Below are 18,847 nucleotides of genomic sequence, written 5' to 3'. Positions count from 1 at the left end.
TTTTGAGACACCTGGAGTAGAAACCAGGACACTGTGGCATGTAAACACCTCGTCTTGGTTCATACTGAGTTGAGACACACCTGCAGGCGGATGATCAGAAAGTTCAATACTGTTCTGATCACATACACGAGGATTTAAATAACCAGGTTTCTCATGCTCCATGTAAACATCACATCTCAAAATAGATGGAGCTGAGGTCAGAATAACAGCATGAGAGTGAGTCAGTGTAAATCTACATATTCCTGAGCTGCCATGTTGTCCTCTCTGCGTAGGCTGACCCTGAAGGCGGTGTTCACTACGCCTCCATCAGCTACACGAGAAAGACCAACAGTAAAGTCCAGGTAAGCTGTCTGATTGGTTATACTGGTGTTGGTCATGAATGAATGAAAGAGAATGAAATATGTTGGTTTGTTGCACTGAGTTGCTGTGTAGAGACTAGGTTAAGTATCACAGCTGGATATTTTGCACTGTGTTGTCTTCCATCATGTAGCACTGCCATGTTACGCTGTCGTTTTGTTTATCCGTTTGCTGTTTCCCCTTAATTTCTCAGATTCGGGGCGATGATGATAATGATGGTGATGCTGTGACCTACAGCACTGTGAAAGCTTCCTCTTGTTCAGCTGGAGGCTCTGCTGATCCCAGCAGCCTCGACGCAACTGTCAACAAACCAAACAAATAGAAGATACAATACATGTTATTAAATATACTGTATGTTACATATCTAACAGTATTTAACTACTTTTAAAGCTCCACAGAGTTAGTCTACTATGTATATATGTCGTAGTGTTGAATCAGTTTTTTTAAATGCTCTAATGGTTTTTTTTCTTTTCTTACTGTGCTGCTTTATTTTTCTATCTACTCCACCAGCAACCACCAGTTAACGTGTCTCAGGGTATGCCTAAATGAAATCAAAATATGGCTATCCAAGAAATAACTGGTTTTGAAAAAGAAGAGGAGTAGTTGAGAGTAGAATTGTGGTATATAAACTAAGAAATTTCTGATCAGCATCACTGGAGACAATTTATCAGATTACATGCAGCTTCCTCTGGAGCCACAAAAGGCTTTATACTACTTGTTTCACATATGCAGTAATGCTCCCCAAGACCTGTAAGTACACTATAATGTGTTAAATAAGTGGCATTGCCCTTCAAGAATATGATTGCTACCTTACCATAAAGTGTTATTGTTACATAGTTGATATTATTTACACCTGGATTAACCTATTATGTTTTAAAGGGGTTTATCTCTGTGGGAAATGTATTAATATGACGTATCTTGGAGGTAATATTACATTTTATCCTGATGATTTTTAAAAAGGACTAAGGATGTTTTCTCTCATCACATTTAATTTCCAGGATTTGCTGTCAAATGCCTTTTGACCAGAAGGGGGTGCAGTAGGTTCAATAACAACATGTAGAAGTTATGAACGTTCATAAGGCTGTTTGTTTAAATCATAAATGATCATAATATAAACGTGCTGTGCTCAGTTGTGCTCAGTGATTATTGTACATGTTACAGACATGCACCTCTTGTTATTGTTTCATATGCCATTATTTTAAGTGTCTACATCTAAATGTCACCTGCTCAAGCCAGTAAAACCTTTTACTAAGCCAGACCTGTCAGTGTGATATTTGTCCCAGTTCATGTCAGTGTTGACTGCTTGACAGGAAGAAGTGAAAACTCAAAAAGATGACCAAAAATAAAATATGTGTCGGATGAGGAAGTGTCACACATTATCCACAGGAAGTGTCACACTGCAGGTTGAGAAGCATTAGTTGAGAGACGACTAAAATCGAGAAGTAGCAAAGAAAAGAAAGAAGAAAAACAATGGTTGAATTCAGATGGATTAAGATGTTTTTACAGCTGATTCTCCTGCTTCAGTTTACAGGTAAGGATGCATAAGAATAACTTTAGTAATATGAATAATACTGGTGCTCCGTGCTGTCTGTTTTTAACATGGTATGTTCAGTGGTTTCTTGAAAGCCTTCAAAGTTTTAGGAACATTTGCAACGATCATCACAAACACTATCAATGTTAGGCATAACCTTATTTACTTATTTGTTGATGTTAATTTCTTCTACAGGTTTAACACGACAAGAGACTGTCTCTGTCATTGTCCAAGAAGGAGGTGATGTCACTTTACCGTGTAAAGCTGTGACAAATGATCACCATAACTGTGCCAGTACTACCTGGCTCTTCAGTCGTACTCCTCGCTCATCAGCAGGAGGTCTGATTGAACATGGGCAGATTTGTGAAAAAGCCAAAGCTAAATCAGACAGACTGAGTGTTACAGAGAACTGTTCTCTGGTTGTAAAGAAGGTCACAGTCGAGGATGTTGGTCGTTACATCTGTAGTGGGGTCAGTCTTGATCTGTCTGTTATGAAAGGTATTTACATCATCATCTTTTCAGCTCAAACTGTCTTGCTAGAACAATATACTGAAACATTGCTATCATTGTGAGTATAGTGATATTTTTACTGTTGGTATCTTTAACTCACAATATGCCCTTCTTCACTTCTTCACCAGTGACTGAACATAAGGATGATGATAAGGTGACATTAAACTGCTCTGTGGTGACTCGAGGAAGGTGTCAATACACAGTGAAGTGGCTGTTCGGGACTAATGATGTGGATATGGACAACAATGACTTAAAGACAACACGGTCTAACTGCTCGTCCAATGTGACCTTTAAGACATCTCATTTTATTTATACATCAGAGAATTTATTGAAGTGTAACGTGACAGATGGTAACAAGAGAAACGTGCAGCAGTTTACCTTCAACTCTGAGCACTCAGGTAAGAATATGATGAGCTGTTTGAATCACCTCATACTGAGACACTGATTCGCTGAGTGAAAATTGATCAAAAAACTGAATTTGTTTATGTTCAACAGGATCTGGAAACAACGAGACACCTACAAAGCGAGAACGTGATATCTCTCAAAAATCTCTTTGTATGTCTGTCTGTCTGTCTCTCTCAACTTTCTATCTAAAGTATGAATTCTAGACCAAGAATGTGTATTCATGATGTTAAATGGTTGCATTTTTTACAAACAGAAATTGTTTGATTGAGATAAAGTAAATGTATGTGTAGCACATTCAAATATTCTCTTTCAGCTACAGCGTGTTGAACAGAAGAGAAAACAGTATCCAAACATCTTCTCATTTTACTGACAGATTCGTTGTGGTTGTGTGTCATTGTGGCTGTGGGCTTAGCTGCACTCTTAATAACTGTTGTGGCGCTCATTAGATGGAAGAGAAATAAAGGTGAGAGCAGCCACTTATTAAACTTTTACCAACAAAATGTTTTGTTAAATGTGAATTTTCAGTGGGGACACTTAATACAGAACTCTCTTTTATGTCTTTTCAGGGAACACAACACAGAGGGAAGAAAACATGGTGAGTTACAGTCAATAATTTCTAATGAAACTGCAGTTTGAGTGCTGGATGTTGAAAAGCTGACTCTAAACTGCTATGCTGGCTTTACCTTTTTTGAAGCAACAGCTGAAGAACTATGAATGGTTGTAAAAGTGAGCTTGAAGAATGCAAAATATACTACAGACTGGGAGCTAAACTGCACTGCTGCATTTAAAGGTCCAATTTGTACGAAAGTTGAATTTTGAGTCTGTAATAGTGGGAAAGAGTCAATTAATATGAATGGGAGTGAAAAGGTGAACACATCTCAATATGTATCAAAGATGTGGAACATTATAAGGTTTACGAGGCACTTACTGGTGTTTGTGTGTTATGTCAAAGTACAAATGTGAGAGAAACACAGTGACCATTGAGCCGAAATTCCTTCTGCAACAGAGAAAAAAAAAGGAGGGATGTTGATGCACTGCACCAGAACAGAATAAAATGAAGTTACGCAGAGAGTCTTAAAACATAAGAGTCAACATAATAAATGGGAAGGCATTTCATACCGCTAATGTCATTAATTTCAAAGATATCCTGAAAGAGACTGAAAGAGATGTAAGCTCCCAGGCAGGGTACTAAAGTGTAGGAAATCTAGATCCACATGTTACTGAGCACCACTAACTTGACTTCTCTGTGTAGACTGATCCTGAAGATGTTTCCTACACCTCCGTCAGCTTCACCAAGAAGACCAACAGTAAAGCCTGGGTAAGCTGTTATAACAGTTTTATAACAATGTTTCTGTGGTGTTTTCATTTCATCGTCTTGCCTCTCTGTGATGAACTACGCCTTACCATATCCTCCTGTGCAATTTATATATTGTTCTGTGCTCCTTTTGTGTCCTATAGGTTCGAGTTGCTGATGAAGAGGTGACCTACAGCACTGTGAAAACTCCCTCCTCTTCTGCTGGAGCCTCTATTGATCCAAAAAGCCTGTATGCTACAATCAACTAAAAGAAATATTACTGTAATGTTACAATACTGTAATGTTACATTTAATATCATTATGTTATTTTACAATAATTTGTCATTACTTAAAGCTTTCCATGTAAAGGATCTTGAAAGTTAAAAAGGTCAAAGGAGAGGAAGGAAAGGAAACGCCTCGTCAGCAGTTTCACCTTTAATTCCGTGACCTTGTTATGCCTAGCAGCTAGTTTGGAATGTAAGAATTGATTTTGCACAGCTGCTCGGTTGCTGTTAGCTGTGCTGGCTCAGGCATGTGTGAGCTGACCAATCAGAGGAGACTAGGTATTTTGGAGAGGGGGCCTTAAAGAGACAGGAGCTAAAACAGAGCGTTTCAGATAGAGTATGAGGAAAAGATATGTGCTTTTTTGGAGCACTAAAGCATGTAAACCTGTTCTAAAGTAACACAAAATAAAATTAGGAACCTGAACATGTGCACAATATAGCTTTTTAAAAATAATATTACATCCTTCATAACAATACTCAGTACTGACATCCTACAATTAGACTTTGACAAATTGCAAGATGCACTTTTTAATATGAAAATGGAGCTGAATGCAACAAAAGACTAAATAAACGTTCTGTAGCGCCAGAGATATTGTGGACCATGGTTTCCCAATTACCACTCTGAATGGACAAAAAGTGCTGAAGTGTTGAGTGGGTCTCAGAGTATAAATGTACAGAGCTAATTTTCTGTGCTCAAAGGGAAGCGGATAAATGAAGTCGTCTTCTTGTCTGTCTTGGCTTATGGTGAACTTATTTACAGACTTGCCCCTGCCTCCACTTGAACCCCTAGATTCAGTTTATAACTTTGCCCTAAGAATCGTTACTGGAGACAGTTATTCTACTCATCATTGCATCTTCCAAAATCCTTGAGTCAGCTTTTCAACAAACCTGAAAAATGTCCACAGTTTTTATATATTCTTGGTATTATTCAAAGTTTTTACAGCCAGCAATGTGCATTTGGCTTCAGCTTTTCAACAGCCAGCTTTCACAACTGCAAGTTCTTTAGAGCTTGCCTTGTATTGTTGCAGTTTTCTCTTTCAGCATAACCATTTGTTCACATTTCCCACCTGTATTGTTGTAAAAAGCTTTTTGTCCAGTAGGGGGAGTTGTAAGTTAAGGTACTACCACAAAGTAAACCTAATAGTCAAACAGTCATTAACATGATACATTTTGCTCAATGAATTGAGTGAATTTTTATGTTGTGATGTCTGTATTGTTGGGTGGTAGTTCAGGGATGATGAGTGATTGTATTTGTAACTTTTTAAAGCATGTTTCAGCTGTAGTTTATAGTTTATAGCTTATATTTAATTAGATAAATATTACCTTTATCTGTGATATCATGGAGTCATCATTATTGACAACCACATTTGGGACTTTTATTAAAACTGGTTCTGTCTAATTGATTTTGTTGTACTAATAAATGTATTATATTCAACTCTGTTTGATTGACTTAATTTGAATTAAATTCTTTTGTATTCTCTTCTCTTTTGTTTTGAGAATGAACCTTTCAGGCACCTGAAAATGTACAAAATGTGCAAAATCAACAGTTGCAACAAGGGGCAGAAAATCCCATTTGTTGCAGATATATCACTTGTTGACGCCTTCTTCTGTCAAAACCCACCAATCAGAGAGGGTCATCATTTCCAAATATGGTAGCGCGTACTCTCCAGCCCGCCCCTCTTTGTTGACTCGACCAATCCGAAGCCGGCGATGGTTGGTGGCTACCGGGGGTACGTGCAACGGAGAGATACAGGAGAACAGAAGGTAGCTAGTAGGACCGTTTTATCCCTAATGATTTCATCATGTAAGGGATTGAAGGAGCGTTTTTTATCAACATGAAGCCGGATTTTTAGGGGAGATAGTGGATACCGAGGCGCCGTGCAGGCTGCTAACGGGGAGGAATGCGCAAAAGAGGTCATTTTATCGGACTGGGGTGGTGGGAGGCAACGGCCCCCGCAGTGTAGTGAGAGGGCTAGTGTCAGCTAGCTAGCAAAACAGAAGGACTTCCGGATGGCATTTTCAAAATAAAAAAAAGCCACGGAGAGAACAAACATCGTTTGGTTGAAGTGTCCGATACATTGAATTTACTGACACACTTGAGACCCTCGCAGACAAAGAAGTGGTGGATTTATGAGTATGCTCCAACGATTCGTAGCACTTATTCTTTATAAACGCAAGATCGACAAACGTACTGCTTTTATTTTAGTGGAATCTTCCGCATCCCCAGCCCAGCGGCCGTTAGCTCTCTTGCTACCTTGACACATACAAGCCGGGGTGAAGTTACAAAGCCTCGAACCAAAACAAGACTTTGCAGCCTGTGGTGGACAACGACGCCTTGTTATGAATGGGACCTACCTCGTCTCACCGTGTGTTTTTCGAGTCAAATGCCTTTTAACCTTAGCATCCGTTGTTCATCTGAAATCGGAGCCCCGGTGGAAAATACGGTACGGTTGTGTTAATAACTGTTAGGATATTTCAGTGGTTCCTCTCACGAAAAATCCTTCATATCGATATGAACTTGTGTCTGTGTGGTTCTGACTACTGAGATTTGGAGACCTTTTGAAAGTTATGTTTTTAATTTCGTTTATGCTGTCAGTGTCGTATAGTAGCATGTCTATTATACATATGGGCTAGCTCATTTTAAAGGGGCACTATGCAGTTTTTGAGAAGAAAGTCAAATTCAGAATTTTATGAGATAATAATACAATTTCAGAAAAAATGTTTTGTTCTATAACTGAATAAACAAGCAAGTTCTCAGAGGAAAATAAGGTCCCCAGAATACTGTTGGCAGGGTCCGCCACATATAAACAAAGTAAAACAGTTTGAAATTGTGTTGTCCTTTAAGGGTCAGTTTGTTTATTCAGTTTATTCAGTCACGAAAATGAAGAGTTTGTTTATTTGGTTTGTTTAGACATAATAAAAATAAATAAATCACTTTCTCTTCTAATTAAAATTCCTTCACACAAAACTACATAATGTACCTTTAAGTCTTTTGGCATCACTAAACGTACTTAAATAGTTTATTTCAGTATAATCTCTTTAAACGTTATCCGGTAACCTGGTTATTTGGCTACTTGTGTGATTCTCATTGTTGATTAAATCACGTATTTAAAAGGATTTTGCCTAACACTTAATCTTCTGTTTGTTCTGTGGGTCATTTGGGAAAAATTATTTCTCCACACAATGTTTCGATTTTGCTGACATATACATGCTTTTTGAATTTATTGGACTTCTATGAAAGAAATCAATCATGGTCGTCTGGTGCCACACTGAGAAGGCTTTTGCTTCCCTATAGGGATTTGTTGTCATGTTGTCAAGGCTTCATACTCTGCTGTAGCACCATCGTTCCTCTTCTAAAATAGGAAGGGCGCAGATCTTTTTTGGCTGCACCTCCTTGGCGGGTAGCACCTTATGTTTAAAAAGAATTGTAGCTTGGTGGAAACATGTTTTAGCACTTTTGTATGCTTTTGAGAAACCCTAGAACCCTGCTTTTGAGAAAACTCAGAATGTGTTCTGCTATGGATGAAGATTTTGTTTTTTTCCCTGCCAGGTTTGCCCTTTAAGATCAACATGTACTGTCCGACACTGACAAACAAGGAGAAGCTCTTGTAGCTGGAGGAGGATTGCCTGCCCTAACTTTTCCTCCTCCTGGGATCAATGACGGGACCCAACTCCCCAAGCCGGGCCGGCACCTCCCCGGCCAAGCTGAGCAGGCATGGCCGGTCCAAGAGCACCAGCTCACACTGCCTCCTCCGCTACAGCACCCAGGAGGATTCCTCCGCCTCTCCCCCAAACAACAGCTCCAGGTCCCCCGGGGAGGAAGAGGAGAAGGATGGAGGGGTTCTTTTCTACGTTAATAGGACTGGTTTTCCCATCGAGAGTGCTACCTGGGAGAGGATGTGGTCCCATGTGGCTGCTGTGCATCCTGAGGGACAGGAGATGGTGGACAGGATACGAAATGCTGCATATCTGCCCAAGGTAAGGCAACAATGATTGGTACATTATCTCTAAGTGTTCTGAAGTTTTAGACAAAATATTATTATTACATTATAATTATTTGAACTGAATTGATTGAATCAACCGAATTCCTACCAAAAAAAATCCTAAAACGGTAATCAACACCATTTTAGGAGCAGTTAGACATTTGGTCGAATTTAAGTCATGAAAAGTCAACAAAACTGGACATGGGAGGTGTTGACATGACCGCAGCAGTATGATTGAGGTTGATGGCAACACATTCAGTCTTCATGGACTCTTTATGAAGGATTTCCCTCTGGGGGTTCTCTATGGCTTCTCTACTATGAAGGAATCTAAAGTTATCTGCATTTTTTTGCGTTGTAGCAGCTCTGTTGTGCTCTGGTGTGACAAGACAGAATGGATGAGTTTGACAGCTGCTCAGCTTTCTTGCTGTACGCTGACTAAAGAGAAGGCACTGGCTATATAACGGGACCAGCTTTCAGTGTGTGTGAGATGTGTATTCAGTATACACATGCATCTGCGTGCACATGGACTCTAATATTCCACCGATAATCAGAATAGACACTCAATCAGAATAAATATGCCTCATCATACCTCAATCAGAAGTGACTGGTCCGATCTGGCCTGATCTGAATGAATTTTCAATCAAATGGAGAGGGGTGGTGTAATCCTTTTGATATTCCAATTAATAGGAAAATATTCACCATGTGAAATCTGAGTGTTTCTCTCTGGTTGGAATAATATACTTTATGCGCACGCTCGCGCCACTTCTTCTGTGATATTTCTAGTAGATTAGACGCTTCACAGCGTGTGGAACCACTTTAACCATGATAAAAAAAGTTATATTGTGATTAATTGCTGGGGCATGTAAACACACATCTTTATCAGATCACTTTTGAGTTTTAAGTTGGAATGATTTTAATCCGACAGAAGAGGGTGAGAGGTTTGCTACTCTGTTCTTCTCAAGTGCTAATTGTTTTCTCATAAAACATGCTTGATGTTTGCAGCACAGTGTTGATTTTTTCCATCTATAGCTTTCCATTATCACTTAAAGCTGCAGTATTTAATTGATTAGTTGTTAACCCAACAACGGATTGTCAGCTGTTTTGACAATTGATTAGTCGGCCTAAGTAATTCTTTAAGAATAAACAGATTCAATGCCATCTTTATTTTTTTATTCCTATAAACTGAATGTCTTTGGGTTGGAGACAAAACAAGACATTCGATGACACCATCTTGGGCTTTGGGAAACACTGATAGACATTTTTAGCATTTATAGACTAAACAACAAATCGATTTATAGAGAAAATAATCATAAATTGATCAACAATAAAACTCATTGTTAGTTGCAGCCCCATTATCAGTTAGTCTGGGGATTATTTTTAGTCTCTAAAATGGCAGATATTAGGGTTTTTTTTATCCTTGCCCCACATATTCATTTTGAAAAGAGAAAAAAAAAAATAGAGAAAAGCAGCAAAATCTTATCGTTGCAAAAAACGAGTCAATCAAAGAGTTAATCATCTGACTAATCATTGCACTTCTAGACTGTTTTTTTCAGCAATAGAAATATTGTATGATTATTATATTTTTACCTGCAGATAAAACCCATTTTACAGTACTGCTAATCTCTTTGTCTCCTGGTGTGCGTACTGTTCCAACATCTGTGTACGGCTTTAAAATGTCTCCTAGTCTGTGTCAGGCATAATAGCTGTCTGTGGAGAAGTGTGTGGGTGTGTGTGTTCACAGTTTCATGGCCTAGGTGTTAATGTCAACCTGTCTTTACCCTCTGTTTCACGAATACACCCACTCTCAGGTGCACACTCATACTCGCGAATGCGAATGCATCACATTACCATGACAACAAGTGTGCTAAATTGGGGCACCACACCTGTCAGCTGATGTTCATTCTGCTTTTTGGATTTTTCTCAGTGTGTGTGAGTCACTGTGACTCCTGACTCACACACATGCCAAATGCACATCACATTATACACATTACATCATAACAATTTGGCTGTAAAAAAAATACTGTACGTATGCTTCCTGAGAAGAAATTCAGGAACTGAAACGACACAGACAAACAGGTCAGAGAGTGACTGAAAATGAATCTTTCACATTAAAAACACTGTTACAGTATAAGCAAACAAAACCCCAATTGCATCAACTCCCCGTCCTGTGAAGTGTCCTTGAGTAAGACATCAGAACCCAAAACAGCTCCAGGGATGTGCTGTTGTTGTTCAGCTGATCCTGACGTCTGACTGCCTTGTAGAAAATTTCAGTGCAACAAACAAAGAATGATCTGTATAGAAGAAGAATCTTCTGCATATCATTTACAACATCTTTAGTTTTACATAACAAACGAAAGAACTTTAACCACCTAATATCTGAGCATTATTACGTCACCACAGTAAACATTGAAAACAACATAATCACAATATTATCATGATTAATAATCACTGACTTGTTTAAGTAAATTAAGCACCAAACATTTGCCTGTTCCAGCTTCTTAAATGTGAATAGCTGCAGCTTTTCTCTCCTTTATATCGTTGTAAATGGATTTTAGGTAAGGTAATTAGGTAATTAACAGATTAAATGAGAAAGAAAATAATCCGAATTTTTATCCCTATTAGAATTAATATTAAGCCTCAAAGGGTAAAGTCAAGCAAACAACATAAAATCAGCATAACAAACTAGCTTTCACTTACATTCATGTAAAATGTAATAACAACTGTAGTAATACCATCATCAGTACCCAAAGCAATTGTATTCCTTATTGACTTAGTAAGCTTTGTTTGTGTTGAGCGACTGGTTCTTCTGGGTGGCAGAAATGGCGTCCCCACTCACATGATACACATCTTTGTGTGCAGCCACTGAGGCCTCTCAGCCCAGATTTTTCTCATAGTTTTCCCGTCAGTGATTTGGATGAATGCTTGTTGTGTTTCAGGCTGTGGAGGAGGGAATCTGCTTGTTGTTTAGCTCAACTAATTGGCCATGTGGTCATTAGTGACCTGGTTGGCTGACAGTGCCAAATCCCTTACTGTTGCTTTGGACAGAAGGACGGCAGGAGGACACACACACACACATGCACACTCTTTCAGATCTAATGTATCGGTTGCTCATGAACATCATTTTAAAGTTTGAGCCAACTGTAACTGTGAAGCTTCTTGGAAGCCTTTCAAGTAGGAAAATACAATATGTCACCGTAGGAGTGTGAAAATAGTAACAACCAGTTGATAAACTGCAACCTCCACTTCGGAAGAATCAGGAGGCAAAAGACCACTAATAACTAAAATAACTCAGGCTGCAACTAACAGTAATTTCCATTATTGATTAATCTGCTGATTCTTTTAATCTACTTTTAATCTGCCAGTGATTTTCATTAGTAATGGTCCAGTCTACAAAAAATTGTGAAAAAGGCTCATCAACAGAGCCCAAAGTGACCAACCAACAGTCCGAACACCCAAACTCTTCATTTACTTTGATAGATTAGAAAGAGAAGCAGCAAATATTTGACATTTTTGCTTAAAAAATGACTGAAATGATTAATAATCCAAATAGTGGCTACTAATTTTCATCCGATTGACTAACCAATCAATTGGCTAATCATTGCAGCTCTACTAAGAACAACAACATGTAATCGTATTTTTAGAAAACCATTATTATGAGCTTTCTTTTTCTTTCTTTTTTGATGATTTACTGACACGTCAAACTAAAAAGGGCATCTTAGCTCTATTTTAAAGTTTAAAAAGATCGGTAAAACAACCTTATATTATGTGGGTTTATTTTTCAGTTTATCTCTTCTTGAGTGAACAAAAATAAGGTGCCTTGAGTGCCAGAGTGCAGTGTGTAACAATTGGTAATTGCTTGCTAGTAGTCGATGTACTTTAATACCTTTTAATACCTATTTTAACGGACCATCATATATGCAAAAATGGTATTTAATGAATTTGTTTTGCTTTGAATTGCTTTGCTAGGACACCGCTGTGTACAATGTGGGCACTGTATGCGTATACCTGAAGCATCAGTTGGTTGACGTTGCAGTATTGTGTATTGTTGATATGTAACATGACTCTGGAGTGTGTGAGTGTGTATGGTGTGAAAGCAGATGGTTACCAACGATAGTCACTGATACACTGACCCAGAAAAGCAGTCACTTTGCTAATGGGACAAACAGTCTGATTTAAGAAAGAATGCCAAAATGTTAAATTAACCTTTATTTATTATTGAGACTTTGGGATTGACATTTATTACAGCTGCCATGTGTAATAATTAATAAATATTAAAATATATGAGAGCCATTAATAGAGTTTCGACAAAAAAGCGAGACTAATGCTGAGAAGAACTCTGTATTTTACATTGTCAGCCAGGTCAGTTTTGGGGTGGGGAAAGTGATGGTTTGCTGATGGATACTCAGAAAGTAAACACTGTAGTATCCTGTTGGTCTCTTTCAAATGGAATTTGGGGTAACTTCAGGTAGACTGAACACAGCGTGTGTCAGAGTTATTGTCAGTGACCAGAGTCCATGCTGCCAGTCTCCATGCCCTCATTAACAGAATTGAAGTCTTGGCACAGCAACCAAATCCCTCTAATACAATCTGGGTAGTGGATAATCTCTGGATACCAACTGGACTAGCGAAGGAAACAAAACAGAAACCAAACTCTGTCAAAGCACAGCTAGAAAAACAAATCACTCAATTCAAGGTATTTATTAGTATCTAAAATATTTATTGTTAAAGGTAGAAATGAGTCACAAACCAACACTACAGTCCCTTTAAACATCATTATTCACTTTTCAATCCTTTCTGAGGCTTTCACTTTTCAATTGTTTGAAATAAAACATTAATCGGAGAGCAGGAACTAAAACTATCTGTACAGTAGATGTTGTCACCAAAGAATTAGGATAACAGTTGTTTTCCACTTCTATAATCCGTTGTAGTTCAATTTTTCTGAAGTCAAATGTGTCTGTTCATGCTGTGACAACAGGATTTTATTGTGGATGGCATTAACAGATTACATGTGAACTGGACATTTTTAAGCATTTGCAGCAGGAGAACCGGCTCAACAACCTACAGCAAGAAAAACTATTAATCTTCTGTCTGCAGAGGCTTGTGTGAATTTGCCCAATACAGGATACTAATGGCATGTTTTGGATTGGACTTGGATATGTATGGATTCCTGCCAACGTGGATTAGTTTAGACAGATGTGCTCCGAGGCGAAGAACTACAGACTACAGCGGTAATCTTCAAGAAGGTGTTGTGTACTGGATTACTGTAGTCCTGCGGTACAAGCCACAGCTGTCGGCACCGAAGCAGTAAAAGTTCTCACGAAAAGGCTGTCATCACATTTCATACAACCGCATTAAAAGGATGCTGGCAAGAAACGGGAAGCCTGATGTCGAAACTTCGCCTAATCATTTGTGTCTCAGCTGTCTGTCCTGCCACACACAAACACAGACACACCCACGCACACACACAGAAAAGCATTCCTCGGGATGTCCCGCGCTAAAAACATCTTGACAACATGAAATACAATCTTTCGCTCTCTCTCCATCTTCAGCTCAGCTCAGTTGTTTGCTCCATTTGTAATGCACACTGAACAAATACTACAGGAGAATAGCTAATAGATATCACCATTAACCTTCCCCAGTTGATAACTTGCATGTAGACAACTATTTTTTTGTAATATATTTATCTATTACAAATATATTATTTAAGGTTCCTCAAATGCATGTTTAAATATGCAAAAGACACATTTACTTACCAAAAATGCACTAATTTGCATACATTTCCAGAACAGAAATCTAACCATTGGATAGAGGCAGGTTCATATTAGACACAGGACATATTAGAGTCAAATGTTATGACATAGAGAACATTGGATAGTTCTTTTTATCACTCCATAAATAAGAAAATATTGTCAGCCAGGAACTAGCCTCAAAAAAAATATTTTTTTTAGGAATAAAGTTATATAAATCAGGCTGTGAATGATATATGAACTAAGCCTTCTGTAAAAACCTTTAGAATATAGATAGGAATAAAACTGGAAAGGTTGGTGTATGTAAGTGCTGCTGAAGTGGAGATTTGTGACTCGACTGATGTGTATTGTAAAATCCAAAAGGTTTTCAGTCATTGTATGCTTTATATTTGTGAATTTTATCTAATTACATATTCATCAATTTGCTTTCGTGTCCAGAACAGAAGTCTGAACTAAAATTCACACCTACGTTTGTGTTTCCACTAGTCTTAAAGAAGACAGTATTGTCTCCTCTTGAAGGTATTAGTGTGCGCTGCTATCTGTAGTATTTCTTCTCCTCAAATGTCCGCACACCTGATACTTAGATAACCTAGTGATGTTTAAATGAAAAGAAAAAAAAAATGTCTTGTCAGCATTAAAAACTGCTTGAATTGATAGGAAATAACCTTTTATTAAGATATTTATTAAGGGCTGTGCAAATTAAATCCACTTCTGTTTGTTTTTACTGTAGATATCTTATAATAGACCAGTACCATGCAGCAGGAGCAATGTTTAAGTTACTTTTACTGCTTTTAAGTCATCTTTTAACTGCACAGTATATCATGTCTGCTGCTTGGGGTTTCTCATTCAAAACAACAAAAGCAAAATGCACAATTTGATCACGTAAAGTAGCGTGGGGTCGTGGAAATGATTTTCTTCATTGTTTAAAAAAACACCATTGCCGATGAAAAAGCTATCTGATGTGACTCGAGCAGAAATGATCACAGACCAGTGACAAGTTTTAAAGTTTTTTTCACTTTATGTTAATTCACGTTTGCTGACTTCCTTCCTCACTCAAAATTTCTGGAAGTTATAGTGACAGTCGACTCAAAGAAACGCACCATTACTTAAAATAACATTACGTATTTCTCTGGGTTTTAACATTCTTGGAACTGTTTAGGAAAATGTAGGCACACAGCTCAACAAAAGATAGTCATTTTTATCTTTTAAGTTAAACTGTATATAAATTGTCAATCAGAAGTGAATCAACTTATTTTACTTTTGTTGTTCTTCAGACTGGTGTTGAATATGTTGTGCTTTGCTTGTTGACTTTCTGTTTTTCTTTCTCCAACTTCCTACTGCTCCCCTTCCCCCATTTCCTTCCAACGATTCAAAATTCAAACACCAGGAAGGTCATAGCCGATATTACAAGGTCTCTCTCTGCTCTATCTTTTTGTGTCTCTGTCTCTGGTTACAGTCCCTCTGGTTTTTTGTCTCTGCTGATGGCTGGCTCAGGTTGCCGACCTGGCTGTGGAGTAGAGGGCCAGAGGGAGTAAAAACACACAGCTGGGGGAAAAAAGTGATGAGGAGGGAGGAAGAAAGGAAGATAGAGAAGGAAGGGCTATGACGGAGTTCTGAGATAACTATGAGGGGGAAGGAGACAGGGTAGAGGAGGAAGAGAGGAAGGATAGTAGAAGAAAACAGAAGAGGAGGGAGGGAGGGAGGGAGAAAACAGGAAGGGAGGCAGAGACAGATTAAATACCAGTCTAAACTGGGACCATGAAGTGAGGAGAGGAGGAGTCACTCATCAACAACTCTTTGTGTTTACAGTGTAACATACTCTTGGTTTGCTGATGGGCCAATTACCTCATTTACATATTGTGTTTTAGCTGCCTCTGTTTCCTTTTCCTCTCACACAGTTTTAATATGAAAGACTGTGACAGCTGTAACTGACGTAGCTGCCAGAAAATTTCAGGCTACATCAAATTTCATTAGGTGATGGGCTGACTTCCCACCTGAGCTGCTCTCAACAGTTTCTGGGTTTGTGGACAGCCAAAACGCTGCAGTTTACATTTAACGCATCATAAACGGTAACACATTTGTCATGCTGTGTTTCTTTTTAAAAGTTGCTCTGGTTGTAAATATTTTGCAAAATGTGAATCTGAAACACAGCTGATACAGCGTGCAGAATGTTCACTGACTTGCTCAAGGACACACTGAACGGTCAGATAGCTGTCTGTGATGACTGTATATGTAACTTAATCGTTCTGGATTTAAAATCAAGCTTTTTCGTATGGAAGTTCTGCACTGAATGTGACGGCAGCAGCAGAAAGATGGCAGTCCTCTGTAGCGGAGAGACGAGAGGAGACGATGATAAAAAGCGAGGGATCACCAGTCATCTCACTCCCTGACCCAGCAGAAAGCAGCTTTAGAGAAAGAGAGAGAGAGAGTGTGTGTGTGTGTGTGTCAGCTGATGCTGTATTACGCCTTAGTGTGGATTTCACTACATGGGTGATTATGTGCCAGTAAAACCTGCTATTTACTGGTTTTGGCTGGCTGGCAGACTGGTTTATGGACTAAACGACAGTTGACTGGCCTGATGACTAGAAGAGTGACCAGTTGGCCGATTGATTTACTCATTCGGCAATAGACTGACTGACAGGGTGGACTGGTTGGTCTTTCATCTGGTTTGATCTGGTGCTTGTATGAAATGAGTGGTTGTGTGGCTAAATGATTCCTGTATTGACTCAGTCTGATGTAATTACTGTCTGAATGGCTGACTGCAGATGAAATCCCATATAAGGCTCTCATTTAAAACTTGAGATTTTAATGTCCTTGGCTGCTTATACAGTAACATATGTGTTTGCATGTGTCTGGGGCAATATATCAATGTTGCATCCCCAAGCAAAAAACAAACACAACATGTATCAGAGCCTCCATTTTGCCCTGTTGTCTTCCCCCTCAGCTCTCTCTTTCTGCTGTAAATAAACAGTGTAGCTGAAACCCACAGGAAATGATGGGGCTGCTGCTATAGTTCACCCCTCCTGCACACACACACACACACACAGCACACAGGCTGCCTGTGTGTCAGAGGAAGTGTCGGTTTGTGTTTCAGTCTGACTCACTCTGCCGGTGCGGTCACGTCCTTTTCATGAAGCCACATCTGTGACCTAGGTTTCCTTTCTGAAATGGGTCTTGTTAAGGTGAAGCACCATAGCGGTTTTCGCTTCTTATAGTGTGGATGTCTGTTGGCCCAGTGAACACCACATAACCTCCACATTCTGGGTTAAAGAGTGGCCTTTGTTATGTGCCATTCATCTCTTTTTATCATATTATTTCCTGTGGCTACACACGATCAGCTGTTTACTACGGATTAAACACACAGGGTTTGTTTGTGGTTTTTTGCACAGAATGCTAGAAGAAAAAATAAGAAACTAGCACTGTCCCAAATACCTTTTTAGGGGCTTTGAAGCTTCAGTGAGTATTAACTGGAAATATTCAGAATTTTAACAGGAAGTAGGGGCAGGACAGCACTGCTATCATCCACAAACCTGTGGTCATTATTTAGTTATTTACTATGATATTATTGTAATTATGAGGTGGAATTTGGAAAGGAGTGGATACATCAGTCACTGTCAAGATGAGCGAGTGTGAAATAAGGGTCGAGGTCACGCTCGTCATGGCCTTGGGGCTTGCTAGACCGCATTTGTACAGGCGGAGCAGAAATGCTTGTTTCATTCTTCAGTCTTTTAGTGCAGCAAACGCAAAGTAACCCTCCTCAAACAACAAACACAAAAAGAAAGCATTTTAATAATCGGGTTAACCTTAGGAGGAACAGGCTTTTCTACATTTCTGTGGATATTAAATGGTCTGCAGTTGTTGAAATTTAATGACTCATTGAATATTGCAAGAAGATATTAACTGGTCTCCTGTCTCCTGTCTCACACTCACGTTTAATTAAAGAGACAGGCTTTCTGTATCGCAACCAAGACTGAGGTTTTCATTTGTTTCACTCGAGTAGTAGTAGAAATATCTCTATGCTGACTCAAGAACTTCTGGTGGATTTAAAAGAGTGAACTAATGATGTATCACTCTCACTCTTGGCTAAATAAATGCAGCCCCTGAGCTACATACATAATTCTTGATATGAGAGTGGTATAAATACAACCACGATTCTAAAAAGTTGGGAATCCTGATGAATCATAAATAAAAACAGAATGCAATAATTTGCAAACGAACCGCCAACAACAGTCTTACGAAGACCTGTTTAAACAGGTGTTTTTGGAGCGTTCCACAACTTTTCCAGTCTTTTGTTGCCCCCGTTTCAACTCTATGGAAACATGTTGCTGCCATTTAATTCAGAATAAGCACAACTCACAAACATTTTAAACATTGAATTAATCACATTTTGTTTCGTTTATGTTGTAGACAGCATTCCAACTCCTTTTGGAGTCACTGTTGTGGTTGACTTGTGTATCCAGTGTTCATTTATTCCAGCAGTAGTGGAACATCAGTGAGCTGTAAAGAGTCACGGGACATTTGGAAGGCAGATTTTTAATGATGGGAGCTCCGAACGTTACCACATGTCGACTTGCTGGAAATAATGTGTACAAATCTCTTTCTCTCTCTCTCTTCAGCATGCTGTTCCCTCGGTTCCAAACTTCAAACCGTCCATGTCAGTCCCAGACTGGTTGGTGGCCGTCCAGAACTACATGAAGGCTCTGCAGTATCCTTAAACACAAACACGAAGCAACATG

The 18,847-nt window shown here is 38.9% G+C and overlaps 2 protein-coding genes across 3 annotated transcripts in view; both read left to right on the top strand.

Annotated features, from left to right (window-relative positions):
• Nucleotides 1–1,639: 1,639 nt before the first annotated feature.
• Nucleotides 1,640–5,816, top strand: LOC311271392 (uncharacterized protein). The gene is made up of 8 exons (XM_084377037.1): nucleotides 1,640–1,888; nucleotides 2,084–2,386; nucleotides 2,527–2,796; nucleotides 2,894–2,953; nucleotides 3,177–3,266; nucleotides 3,370–3,398; nucleotides 4,056–4,121; nucleotides 4,262–5,816. The coding sequence occupies exons 1-8, from the start codon at nucleotides 1,828–1,830 to the stop codon at nucleotides 4,364–4,366; spliced, it is 984 nt and encodes a 327-aa protein (XP_084233163.1). The 5' UTR covers nucleotides 1,640–1,827; the 3' UTR covers nucleotides 4,367–5,816.
• A 241-nt stretch (nucleotides 5,817–6,057) lies between these two features.
• Nucleotides 6,058–18,847, top strand: part of vash2 (vasohibin 2) — a 38,385-nt gene continuing 25,595 nt past the window's right edge. The window contains exons 1-3 of one of the 2 annotated variants that reach the window (XM_084377615.1): nucleotides 6,058–6,145; nucleotides 7,932–8,359; nucleotides 18,728–18,816. In XM_084377615.1, coding sequence (XP_084233741.1) covers nucleotides 8,039–8,359; nucleotides 18,728–18,816 — 410 coding nt within the window. In that variant the 5' untranslated portion in view covers nucleotides 6,058–6,145; nucleotides 7,932–8,038. The other variant, XM_084377614.1, reaches the window with a different exon arrangement.

Source organism: Pagrus pagrus, assembly GCF_965226575.1.
Source record: "Pagrus pagrus genome assembly, chromosome: 16".
In the NCBI taxonomy this organism is placed as follows: domain Eukaryota; kingdom Metazoa; phylum Chordata; class Actinopteri; order Spariformes; family Sparidae; genus Pagrus; species Pagrus pagrus.
This window is presented reverse-complemented; position numbering and strand designations above follow the sequence as displayed.

Excerpts from the sequence above, each read along its gene's own strand:
- LOC311271392 (XM_084377037.1), top strand. The coding sequence starts at position 1,828 with ATGGTTGAATTCAGATGGATTAAGATGTTTTTACAGCTGATTCTCCTG. Across the intron at positions 2,797-2,893 it reads CTTCAACTCTGAGCACTCAG|GATCTGGAAACAACGAGACA; the intron begins GTAAGAATATGA and ends TATGTTCAACAG. Across the intron at positions 3,267-3,369 it reads TAGATGGAAGAGAAATAAAG|GGAACACAACACAGAGGGAA; the intron begins GTGAGAGCAGCC and ends ATGTCTTTTCAG.